The sequence below is a fragment of the Rosa chinensis genome, chromosome 2 (genome assembly GCF_002994745.2).
Source record: "Rosa chinensis cultivar Old Blush chromosome 2, RchiOBHm-V2, whole genome shotgun sequence".
NCBI lineage: Eukaryota > Viridiplantae > Streptophyta > Magnoliopsida > Rosales > Rosaceae > Rosa > Rosa chinensis.
The window spans coordinates 17838662-17852270 of record NC_037089.1 but is presented as its reverse complement, the minus strand read 5'-3'; the positions used below and the strand labels follow the sequence as shown (position 1 = coordinate 17852270).

The 13609-nt window shown below is 38.7% G+C and overlaps 1 protein-coding gene and 1 long non-coding RNA gene across 2 annotated transcripts; one reads left to right on the top strand and one right to left on the bottom strand.

Moving 5' to 3' along the window:
* The first annotated feature begins 4903 nt into the window (after nucleotides 1-4903).
* On the top strand, nucleotides 4904-6119 carry LOC112183481. The gene is made up of 3 exons (XR_002929915.2): nucleotides 4904-5279; nucleotides 5434-5490; nucleotides 5620-6119. It is a non-coding gene; the product is annotated as an uncharacterized LOC112183481 (long non-coding RNA).
* A 2972-nt stretch (nucleotides 6120-9091) lies between these two features.
* LOC112188767 (uncharacterized acetyltransferase At3g50280) lies at nucleotides 9092-10911 on the bottom strand. Its single transcript, XM_024327971.2, has one exon. The coding sequence runs from the start codon at nucleotides 10655-10657 to the stop codon at nucleotides 9284-9286; it is 1374 nt and encodes a 457-aa protein (XP_024183739.1). The 5' UTR covers nucleotides 10658-10911; the 3' UTR covers nucleotides 9092-9283.
* Between the last annotated feature and the right edge of the window lie 2698 nt (nucleotides 10912-13609).

Sequence of the window (13609 nt, the reverse complement as noted above, 5' to 3'; positions counted from 1 at the left end):
CTCCATGTCAGAACCTATCCCTGAGAATGTAGAGATCTCTGTAAATTACACTAGTGTACATGGGATGTGGGAAAGAAGCTCCATCATCATTGATGATGTATTCGCGTATTCAGTGGAGCGTGAAATTATTGAGACCGATGACATCGAACCACGCTCCGTTGATGAATGCCAACGTAGAGCTGATTGGCCAAAATAGAAAGATGAGATCTAGGCAGAACTTGATTCTCTAGCGAAAAGGTATTTGGCAAAGTTGTACCAATACCGCCCAACACCAAACAGGTTAGTCACAAATGGGTATTCATTAGAAAGTGTAATGAGAGAAACGAGATTGTAAGGTACAAAGCTCGCCTTGTGGTGCAAGACTACTCACAATGCCCTGGAATCGACTACGAGGAGACCTATTCTCCCGTAATGGACGTTATAACGTTCCGCTACCTTGTCAGTTTGGTAGTTTCTGAAAAACTGAACATGCAGCTTATGGATGTGGTTACTGCGTATCTATATGGGGATCTAGATACAGAGATATACATGAAGATTCCAAATGGAATTCAGCGACCCAAATCAAGTGGCTCTAAACCACGGAGCGCATTTGCAATTAGATTGAAACGCTCAAAATATGGATTAAAACAATCTGAACGGATGTAGTATAACCGTCTAAGTGACTACTTGATTGGGAAGGGATATGTCAACAATGAACTATGCCCATATGTGTTCATAAAAAGGACAAGTTCTGGATTTGCAATAGTAGCGGTTTATGTCGATGACATGAATATAATAGGCACCCTTAAAGAGTTGAGGGAAACCACTGAACACTTGAAATCCGAGTTTGAGATTAAAGATCTTGGGAAAACACGATTTTGCCTCGGTTTGGAACTTGAGCACCGTAGAGATGGTATCCTGATTCATCAATTAGCTTATACCCAAAAGATGCTTAGGCGTTTCAACACTGACAAGATTAAGCCTTCAAGCACCCCCAATGATCGTTCGTAGTCTTGATCCAAAGAATGATCCATTTCATCCAAAAGATGACGATGAAGAAGTGCTAGAGGCAGAAGTGCCCTACCTAAGTGCAATAGGGGCATTATTGTACTTAGCACAATGCACAAGACCGGACATCTTATTCGCTGTGAACTTGCTAGTTAGATATAGCTCTGCGCCAACACGATGTCATTGGACTGATGTTAAAGATTTCTTTCAATACCTAAGTGGTACGATTGATATGGGCTTGTTTTATCCCTACAGAGAGACAATGGATTCGGACCCATCAAGTGCCAGGGAAGCCACACATGGTGGACTGCGCTCCCTCTCCCCATCCCAAAACGATATAAGTGTTTTGGAAGGTTTTGCTGATGTTGGGTACCTCTCTGACCCACACAAAGGTCGCTCCCAAACTGGTTATGTTTTCACCATGGGAAAGACCGCGATATCTTAGAGGTCTCCAAAGCAGACCTTAGTCGTTACCTCTTCGAATCATGCAGAGATTATTGCTCTTCATGAAGAAGTTCGTGAATGTATATGGCTTCGATCTATAGTTACGCATGTTCGAAGCAATTGTGGTCTGAAGTCTACCACAGATGAGCCAACAAAGCATTTATGAGGACAATGCTGCTTGCATTGAACAAATGAAGCAAGGCTACATCAAAGGCGACAACACCAAGCATATATCGGCCAAATTCTTCTGCAATCAGCAACAATAGAAGCTCCTCAAAATCAAAGTAAACCAGGTTCGATCTAAGGACAATGTGGCAGACTTGTTTACTAAGTCATTGCCTAAATTCACGTTTGAGAAACATGTGGCAAGAATTGGCTTGCGAAAATTATCTGAACTCCCATAATTGTAGTCATCAGGGGGAGGCGCGGACATCAGGGGGAGATGTTTACATGTTCGTCTCGAAGCGTGAAGGGTGTGTTGTGCTCTTTTTCCCCTTCGACTGAGGTTATTTTTGTCCCACTGGGTTTTTTTTACTCGGTAAGGTTTTTAGCGAGGCAACGAGAGAAGCACCGCGTTTGGGCAACACAAGGGGGAGTGTTCAAGTAAAACCATAATTTGTATTTGGCCCAAACTCAAGGTTACTTAACCTAGTGGTAATAAGGTTACATAAAAAGGATCTAGATTCCTATTCAATGTAAGATTACTTTCCTTGTATGATTGAGATTCTATGCATTGTAATCCTCTATATAAAGAGACCCCTATTATCAATGAGAATACACAGTAATTTCCTCTCAATTTCTGATTCCCTAAAACATAAATATAATATATTATCATTTTTGTTGATACACATTTGATTTAGAGAATACCATATATTATTGTCTCTCATTTTTTCGTTATTTATTTCAAAGTTTACTATTTTGTGAAGTGAGGGATAAAATGACTTCTTAAGCATGTCGTAGACAACGAAGACCTAGGTAAGATAAAATCTAGGAGAAAAACGTGAACTTCCTACTCATGAGATAAGATTTAAGAGAAAAACGTGAACCCTACCACACGCTAGAGAGTCATTTATCCCTCACTTCAACAAAATAGTAAACTTTGAAATAATTTATGGAAAAAAAAAGAGAGACAGTAATATATGATAAAATCTAGGAGAAAAACATGAACTTCCTACTCATAAGATAAGATCTAGGAGAAAAACATGAACTCTATCAAAACGGACAATAAGCTTTTTGGAGCTCATTAATATTGTTCTAAAACCAGCCTGAAGCAGATAAGAATGAATTATATCTATTTCTAAAACCACTCCATTCTGAAATCCTCCTATTTTCACCTATAAATGTCATAAAGAGTAATCAATTGGTGATTTGGTGTTTGCACAAATCTGCTACTTGATGATTAGATTTTGGATTTCATAGAGAATGGTAAGAGAAATACTGGCGTACAATGGTCAAAAGGAAGAGAAAGAGGAAGAGGAAGATGGTATTATAAGATTGAAGAGCCCAACCATGGAGCAATTAACGAACGAATCCATGATTTACCTGTGGTATTACTATACACATCTATAATATTTCAATCTTTATTTTCCATGAATTACTATACCCTTCAGTGTTTAATTTGTGTTAAACCCCACAGTCATACCACTCATAATGCTGATGTGGTTGGACAATAGCACTCAAAACTTTCTCGAATATGAACTTGAACCCATCTATTCCATATATGTGTGTGTATATGCATAAACATTAAGTATATGAGAGCTAAGGTCATAATATTATGCAACTATTGTAACCAAAAAATATATTATGCAACTATTGCTTTAGAGCATCTCCAATAGATTAGTCAAAGAAAAAATTTGGCTAGTTTTAAAGCATTTTACAGCTGCAACAAACTACATAAAATAAAGTTAAATTTAACTTTTGCCAAATTTGATAGCTATATTTAGTCAGAGATGAGAGAATTTCACTTAAAATTACATTATTTCTCCACTGTATGTTTTCTCTTTTATTTTTGGGTTTTATTTTTAGCTTGCTTTATTTTAACTTTAATTTAAAAATATAATAATAACTCATTTTCCACTTAATATAGCTAATAGAGTAAAACCCACCACTAGGGTCAAAACTTTTCTCCACCGGACAAAATGATACCCAACTTTCAAAAGTGATTAAAATGATACCTAAATTTTTTTAAGTGGTCAAAATAATATCTAAATTTTTAAAAACAAATCAACTTGATACCCAACTTTCAAAAGTGATCAAAATGATACCTAAAGTTTTAAAAGCAAATCAATTTGATACCTCAGTTTATTTTTTTAGGGCTAAATACTAGTTATTACGCTGTGGTTTAGGTCCAAAATCAATTCAGTCCCTGGACTTCTAATTTTATCAAAAACACCCTTGTACTTTCAATTTTGATCTAATAGGTCCAATTCATTAATATTCTGTTATGAGTTCAAGTTATAGTTGAATTATTTGTTGAAAAACTATTTATTTGATAAATTTCTAATAGTGGGACTCACTCCAAAATTGACTATGCAGGTCACCTCAACACCACATCATAAAACATAGGCCATATATGAGTCACGTCAACAAGTTCAATGACTCAATTGTCGGAAGACTAACAAATTGGACCTATTAGATCAAAATTGAAAGTGCAGGAGTGTTCTTGATGAAATTAGAAGTTTAGGGACTGAATTGATTTTGGACCCAAACTAAGTAGTAGTCAGTATTTAGCCATTTTTTAAAACTTCTTTGTTAAATCAAATGCAAAATCAAGCACAAAAATTGAAGTGATTTGTGGTCAGAGGGTCATCAATCATCTATAACCCAATCTTCTTCTTCTATAGAATTTAAAAAAAATCTTCCATTCAATTTCAATTCTACCATCGATCGTAGAAACAAATAAAGTTCGGATGTTTCCCAACTTCTAAAGAAACAAAGAAAAATGGGAAGAGAGAGAGAGAGAGGCAGAGATAGAAGAAGAAGAAGAGAATTAACAAAGTAAAATAAAAAATAATTGAAAAATAGTTTTTTGTGTAAAATATTATTATAACCCCATAAAATACTGCATCACACGTGATCAATTTTAACAAAAAGTTACAAAAAATTAAACCGAGGTATCAAATTGATTTGTTTTTAAAACTTTAGGTATCATTTTGATCACTTTTGAAAGTTGGATATCAAGTTGATTTGTTTTTAAAAATTTAGGTATCATTTTGATCACTTTTAAAAACTTAGGTATCATTTTGATCACTTTTAAAAGTTGGGTATCATTTTGTCCGGTGGAGAAAAGTTTTGACCCTAGTGGTGGGTTTTACTCTAGCTAATACTGTTGGATTAGAACTCTAAACGTAGCAAGTCATATGTAAGTTTTTCACCATCATCTAGTTAAAATTTCACTGTCAGACATGCTCTAATTAATTAAAAAAATTTAAAAAGCCGAACTCCCTAATCACCTTGCAGTATTGCAGTTATAGACAAATAGAGACTCTCCCATAAACGTGAAGAGAAATCGGTGGAAAGAAACGTAAACAGGGCCCTCATGACAAACGAGAGTAGACGAAAGAAAACGTGAGCAGTGGAAAGGAGACGTGAACAAGGCCATTGCTTTCTGATGAAGCTGGAAAGAAACGTGAAGAGTGGAGCCTATAAATATGATCCCTCGCTTGCTTTCTCTCTCACACCTCCCTGAATTCCATCACTACTTCTTCTAGAGAATTGACAGAAGACTGATAATATAAGCTTTGTTTTATTGAGAGAATGGCTCAAGTTTGAGGAAGATGAAGATGCAATGAATGGAGGGTGTCAGGATTCTAAATCAATCGAATCAATGATTTACCAGAGGTCCAGAGGTATATAATTATACATCAATTTCCATTCACTTACCCCATATTTGTTTCTGTCTTTGTGAATAATTCTGCCTTCGATATAATTCTGCATCCATTATTCTCTGTGTGTGTATATATCAACGATTGACTGAGATGTATTTCTCATGTCTATTGATAGATTTGATCCAAGAGAGCATAGTTGGACCCAAGTTTACTGGATGCTTTGAATGAAAATGTAAGTCCATTTCTTTGATTTGTTTCAATCACGATCTCAGACATGCTTAGATATATATACATGCTGTAGTCTGGTGCTTCATTAATCTACGAACTATGTCCTGATATATCTACTTTTTTTGTGTTGCAGCTGGTGAATTTGGGGTCACTTGCTCAAGTTCTCGGGAAGAAGGAAAGGGGCTGAAGACAGCAGATGATTCTATAGGGTGGGATTTTGATCATCCTCATCTTATAAATTCATCCTACGCTTCTAAGTACTTCTGCCATCAGCATTACCATCTGGACCATCATCCAAATCCAGTCCGAGTGGTGGATACCTTTGGTGAAATAAGGTGAACTTGCCCAGCAAACCACAGGACCTGGGTGCAAAGACGCGCCAGAGTCCGAGTGGTGGAAACCTTTACTTCTGTGGAACTCTTTTTTGAATGTTCTGAACTCTGAAGTAAAAGTGACATGGCATTATATTTTGGTAGTGATGTGATGCAATCTTATTGATAAGATATGGTTGGCTTTTGTTTACACCAGCAGTCATTTCAAGTAGGTATTGTAATCTTTTTGAAATGAAGGGGTGCTAACAGGTAAGATTTTGAAAAGAGTTGGAAATAGTATGTGCACTTTTGTTCCTCAAAATGTTGTTATGCAGAATTTTAATGTGTGATGGAGAACTTGACAAGACCTTGATGCTCAGATGCTCTTCCTTTGTGATCTTAATAAAATTGTGTTCTTTTGTGGCAGTGAGAGAGAGAAAGTGAAATTATAACGTCAAAAGACATCAAAATGGCAGGGTTAAGTTTATGATAGCGCTGAATTTGAATGTTAATGTTTGTATATTAATCACGCAAAACATGGACAAGATACAGACTATAGATGGTGGAAGACACAACAGGCTAATGACCAACAAGTCAAGGACTGTGAATCATTAATTTCCACAAGTCACTCCTAACTTTAAGCCACAAAACTAGGACCTAGAAGTAAGACACTACTGCAGAACTGTAGCTTAAGGTCCTCCTTAAAACAAGGAACACCCCTAAACTAGGAAGAGTATGGGAGAAGGTAACCCGTAGACCCTATAATTCAGTAACTTCTAATAGATAGGTTACAAATTTTAGGGAAATTGACCTAAAGCACTAGAACAAGCTAAAATTATCTAACTTGGCCCAGTAACTTATTTTTGTTCCCACCCACACAATTTAATATAAAATGACTATTTTGCCCTTCAGTTAATTAAGAATTACATTATATCACTCTATCTCTCTCTCATACCTTCGTCAGATTGATCTATCTCTCTCTCATACCTCCGTCAGATCTCTCTCTCTCTCTCTCTCTCTCTCTCTCTCTTTTTCCGATTTACTTCTCAGTGCCTCCACTCCACTTCCCCGGCCGTTGCCGTCGTCCTCGTGAAGCTGGAGTGGACGAGGCCGGCGTCCTGTTCCTTTCTCACGGCGCGGGCCGAGACCCGTTTTGGAGCAACGAAAGACCCAGCCGGTACTCCTATATCCAGCCACAGAGCGGCGGCGGACCACCGGCGTTGGAACCGGCTTGACATCGTCGACGTCTCTGTGGTATTAGTTTTCCATGAAAAGCTACGGTGATGGAGAATCGAAGGAGAGAAGGTGACGACTTATCCAATCGGGTTTTCCGATTCCTACCATTTCTCGGCATTTCACCGGTAGCCGGAGCTTCCTCTTGACGTCGTTGACCTCCCTTTGCTCTTCTTTTGTTGAAACAACGACCAACGATGAAGGAATGAAGCTTGAAGGCTGCAATGGTTTTCCGGCAGCTTCTGGATAATTTCCGGCTACATTTAGTTTCAATCAGAGTATAATAGTCGCTCTATTTATCGAGATGCACATGATGATATACATGAATTCGAGTTTTAGTCAAGATTGAAGAAACTGAAATTTTTGGGTCTGCTGTATATTTCGGGTTGATTGTGCTTGGTTGCAGTTTAGAACTCTTCGACTTTTTTTTTTTTGGGTGGTAAATGGGGGCAAAAGGCCTATAATGAAAGAAAAAAAAAAGTTTTTTTTGGGAGTAATAGACGTCTATTGGGGGAAAATAGACGTTTTGAATTGATATAATCTCCTCTTTTTTTCCTTAATTAAAGTTTTATTTGTCTAATTTTATGGAGATTAGTTCCAATTCTGGCAATCGAAAGTTCTATTGAGGGGCAATAGATGTCTATTGGGGGCAATACAGGTTTATTCAGGGGGCAATAAACCTCTCCGGCCCCATATGAGATCTCCCACAATCTCTTTGGTGACTTCCAGCGAGGTTTCATAAACCTCTATTGCCTCCCAATAGATGTCTATTGGGGGACAAAGGCAATACATGGTTGATAGTCGTCTATTGGAGGGCAATAGACAGCCGGTGACTCGGAATCCTGAGAAAGTTGGCCGGACTCCGGCGGCAGGTGACCGGGCTTCTGCGAAGTCTCCTATGGTCTCTTTCTCTCTTTCTCCCTCTCTAAGTTTTAAAGGGGTGAGGGTAAAATGGTATTAAAAAATAAAAATAAAAATAAAAAATCTTAATGGGGTATTAGGGAAGACCTCCTTAGAGTGTTTTGGATAAGAGGGAATTAAAAAAAACTTAATGGGGTACGTGAGAAAAAAAATCTCTAAAAATTAGGTAAATGGACAAAACCCCCAAATTTTAAGTAGATGTCCAGGTATCCATTTCCTTCTCATTCAACTTAATTAGCTGAGGATTGTCTTCAAACTCCTGGGGATACTATGAAGTACTTTTGACTTTTATTTCTGTCAAGAATATTATGCTCTTTACAAGGTTTTCAAGATAAGTGGACCTGGGAGATAATGATTTCATCGTTTCCTAATGCAAAGCTCGAACTTTGTGTTTCTTCTTGCAGACCAATGTTAAAAGGTCGTTATCGGATACATTCCCAATCTAATTCTTCATTTACTTCTGAAAATGGTAGTTTTTGTGATTGAGGTTGAAAATGTTTATAACAGTTATAAAATTTCACTGACATAAATAAACAATTGAAAAGTACTTCCGCTCGCGCGAAGCATGAAGGAGATGTTAATCACTTCAGCTTGCTTGACTATGGATTTAAATGCTTGATTGCTTGACTCTTCACAAAACTTCAGATTATCTTTTATTTGATTTATTCATTAACATTATTGAACTGAATGAATAGAAACCAAGTTAATCTTAGACTTCAAAACTACTCCTTTATTAACTACAATGTAGATGATGGTAAGGGAGACCCAACAAATTTGTCATTGTGGAAAATTTGGATGGCAGTTGGGGATTGAGTATCACATAACTAACTTACAAAATCACGTTGTACCTTGATAGTTTCCATCTGGAAGTGATAATCCTCTCTCTCTCTCTCTCTCTCTCCCCATTTCATTGCACACTAACCATTTTTTGCACTATGTACATAAACTACTTGGTTAGCATGTGTATTTTTTGAGATCTGGGTACCAGACTTGGAATCTGGCAAAGGCACCAGATTTTTGGGATAGCTAAACATTATACACTCATTTTGGTATGTAATATATCTAAAATGTAGTTGTAATGTAAATTCAAGCATATCAATAATCGCACGGGCCTTTTGCCTGGTATCTTTTCGAAAAACTAAGTTTAAACCAAATTTGGACTACTTTTTATCTCGAAGTTCATCACTCGTGCTATACATACTCATAGTCTCATACATCAATCAGTAAAGAACAGTTAAGAAGAAGTGGAATATTTAGGGACTAACACTGCAAATTAATAATTAAGTACCTGAACTTTTATTAAATATAAAAGTGCTTTTACTTAATAATAATTCACACAGCCACACTCTCCATGAACTCTGCATCCTCCGCCAAAGCTTGTAGAGTCTGAATCGAAAGGCACACCTCAAAATCAATACTTCCTTCTTCAGCCCCAGCAAACACAGTTAACTTCCCGTCAAATTTGTTACCGGAGCCGCTTCGAACCGCCACGGGCCTTCCCCAACCAAAGTCATTCCCGTACACATCAAACCACGGCGAGCTTCCCGTAGTCAACGAAGTACTCATCACCGCACTTCTTTTTGGCAGTCTAGGATTCTCAACAAAGCCCTCCAAGAAGTTCTTCACTTCACGTTCCGTCTGTAAAGCTATCATCTTGTTCAGTTCCATAGCGGCGCAGCCTAGTCCACCCTGAAGCAGTTCGCCTACATTGGATGTTGCGGTGCCAAATAGAACCGCATTTCCAAGGTATTGATCCGACAATGGAGGGTGTAGTCTCTTCCTCATGCCTACTATTACCACGTACTTGGTTATTTCTTGACTTTCTTCATCATCAGTACTGCTGGAAATGAGACGTCGGGCTCGGGTTATGGATACCCAAAGATAGCCCATGAGTGCTTGAAGGGAAGAGATCCTGCTAGTGCCCATCTGAGCATTGGCTTTGGATTTAAGCTCCGCAATCTTTTCCTTTCGAAAATGGAAAACTCTCTGCTGAAGCGGTTCCGTTGGTGGCACAACTTTCTCTTCCGGGTTTTGATATTGGAAGAAGGGAATTCGAATCGGGAGATGGATGATTCCATCAAGAAATTCACGGCCGAAAATGGGCTTAGCCACTCTGGAAGTTCCTGATCGAGAGATTTCGGACCAAGTGTTGAAGAAATTCCAGAAGCATGTACCATCACCAGCAGAGTGGTTCATAGTCAAACCAATGAAAATGCCATCAACGAGCTCAGTTACTTGCACTGCGAGCAAGGGTTTGGACTTACCTTCGTAGTTTACTGCACCATTCATCAAAAAGAAAGAGTAGACGATGTTATCCGGAACATAAACAGGGTCGAGGATATTGGCCACGGTGACACCATCCGCGGCTGCATGGACAAATTGGGCTCCAGCTCCATTGCAGTCCACGGAGAACGAGACCGTGTTGTCGTCGTCATTTTCGGTGATGGCCAGACGTCCAGCAAGTGGGTAGAAGATGTCCAATGTGAGTGAGAAGGAGGCTTTCAGGTGCTCAATCAGCTTCAACCTCTGCTTGTCGTTGAGGTCTTCTTCGCGATCGGGTTCGGGTTTGTGGAAGAGAAGGCCTTTTTGGATCGTATCTACTAGCAGTAATTGAACATCACATGGAGTTAATTCAATTTTAGTATACTGACCAATTTGGTTTTTGGGTTGAACATAAGTTGTGGAGATGAAGCGGATGTTCTCCATGGGAAACAGATCTGGGTACGTAGATAATTAATAAACTTATTCTGCAACTTACAAGGTTCACAATTTTGAGTGGAGTGAACTTCTTCTCTCATCTGTGGTATTATTTTGTGGCCGCAGAATATCGAAGATGGTGTAGTGGGTTATAGTTGCACACTTGCACCAATGATCAATCAATTATTGAAACTTGATTTCAAACGGATGTGGAATAATTGTGATGCCCATGTTGCTGATTTGAAGAAAAGTATCACTGCTCGATGGGTCGAGTGGCGGCCTCAATCATGTTTGTTGTCGACCTTTTAAGAGCAAGTTCACCCGTAGTCAAGAAATGTCAAGGTCGAAAAATTGAAGCGTCGACCAGTCAAGTTACTGTTCACTGGACATGAGTTTCCACCCGTTTTTTCTTGACCAGTCAAGACCGTTCACTTTTCACTGTTTATCAATTTTACTGTTCATTTAGTGTTTTACATGTCCATTTTTACTGTTCATTGACTTTTTATTTTATTTTTTTTAATTAAAATATATTTGATGTAAATAAATGATAATAATGGAGATTTATGGATAATAATGGAGCTTTATGGATAATTAATGTCATAATTATGCAATTTACTATTTTTCTAATATTTTCGGTGGACAATAGTTGGTGTGCTTTAATTTGGCTAAATCAAATACAACTTTTATTTCATTAAATTCAAAATGGTAACATATATAATCATACATATTAATCGCCTAGCCGTCAGATCTACCAAAAGTATTCAATCCAACGGTGTGGATCATTTGACCATTGGGTTCAAAATTCCAAACCACCCAATTCCTCTCTGCCACGTCACTGTCTCTGTCCCATTCACTGTTACTACGCGACAAAATAGCACAGCAGCACGCGTTTCAGCGCTACAAGACAAAAAAATGCCCAGCACGCGCTGCATTTTCACGTCAGCCTCTCCACCTTTTTTGCTTACGTCAGCCACAATTGTTGATGGGCTGAGCTGGCTTGCTTCTTCGCCTCGGTCAAGAAATATGTCAAGGCCATGGCCTTTTTCTTCGACTGGGTCAAGAAATGCCATCTTTTGGCTAGTTAAAAAAGGACAGGTGGAAGGAGAAAAGTCAAGTTCATAGTCAACACCTCAGCAATCTGAGCTGGTGACCGGTCAAGACATGCACCGCTACACTTGCTCTAAGAATTTGTGAGGAAGAACCCAGTTTCGATTTTATTTTTATTCTCGCAAGCCGTAACTGTTATATAGAATTGGAAAACCACAACATCAATTCACATAACATATAACATATAGATACAAAATGTGTATCAATGAGTATAACTAAAATATAATAAGAACCTATACTTATAGTAGATCAAAGTCTTCTAAATTTCACTAGGTTCGAGGAGAGAGTATCCAGTATTAGTGTGTAGTGTATGCAGGGACCTCAACCTTATATAGAGATGTTACTAAAGGATATCTCTTATAAAAATAATCATGTTCAACTTAATTCAGAATATGTATCTGACCAAACTTCAGGTTACTTGATCTAGTTGTAATAGAGTTTTGAATTAGAGATATTCTCGGATATATTCATAGATATCCAATTAATTGTACGATTATCTTTCCTTGTACAACCTGTATATAAAGAGACCCCTATTATCAATGAAAGCACGACTCAATTCTCTCCCAATTCAGTTTTCCTTAAACACGTTATCAGCACGAAGCCCTAACCTGAAACAAATAGCCAAACCCTGATTCAAGAAGCTAAAATCCAAAATTCGAATACAAAACCTTGAAGCATTTTCTGCCTCCACCTCACACCTTAAAGAGCTTGATCCCAGGAGTCTAGAACCGGCGGCAGAACAACCAGAACCGATCGAACCAACCACCGGAAGCTCCAATCACCAGTAGCAAATACTCCACCGGTTCACCACCTTCTGGACCTCCTATTGACGCCAATTTTAGCCAGCAGAAGCTCCTCAATCCAACGATTCAGGAACTGGAAGAAACAACCTGTTGATGCCCAAAAATCCAGCTATCAGGCCCAATTCATTTCTCGAGCCCAATAAGCAAATTATACCGACAATCATCATGCCACGCATGTAGACCCCAGCCACATTCACGCATTTGGGGCTTGCAAGAACGGGTGTGGTGTGGAAGGTAACGAAAATGCATGAGGCTCATTATTAGTTTTAGGCTTGTTGGTAATTTCGGACTTGGGGACCAAAATTTAAGCCCAACAGCCCAATTCTGATTATGGGTAAGTGAAGAAGAAAGAACCCAAAAAACTCTTAATTACGACAACACTTCTTTTACCCAACACCAAACCATTTTACTTAAAAAACCATACATCTCAAATACCATACCACATCCTTTTACACAAATACCAATTCTCTACCTTTGACTTCCCTTTTTCCAGCAGCAAATCTTGGAACCACGATTCCTGGGATTACAGCAGCAGAATTCCTGGAGTCACAGCAGCAGCAGGATTCCTGGGATTACAGTAGCAGAATTCTTGGGATTACAGCAGCAAGATTTCTAGAACAGCAACATACCTAAGCCACCACCACTCTATAAATCGATGGTTATAGCTTCTGTGAATGGAGGCACAAGCTAACTACTAAACAGCCCAAGCAACTCTCCCACTAGAAGGACAGAGGCCACAACAACCCAGAAACATCAAGCAAGAGATCAAGCCCTATCTCTGAATCCCTAGCCATCAATTCCTCCCAATCAACCTTAACCCAAAAACCCAGAAATCATACCATTGCCGGAATCTCTTCTTCCGAAACTCATGTTTTTCTAGCTCCCACGCCACGCACATCTTGCCAAGTCTTTACTAGAGTTGCACACTAATTCACTGCCGTGAACATGGAGAAGAGCTGCCGGGAGTAACACAACAGTAAGCTTCCTACGATTTTCTGGTCCTTCGAAGTTTACTGGGCCTAGTCTTCGCTAACTCAGATAAAGGGGACAA

Bases quoted from the DNA above. Each gene is read 5' to 3' on its own strand.
- LOC112188767 (XM_024327971.2), bottom strand. From the start codon at position 10,657: ATGGAGAACATCCGCTTCATCTCCACAACTTATGTTCAACCCAAAAAC.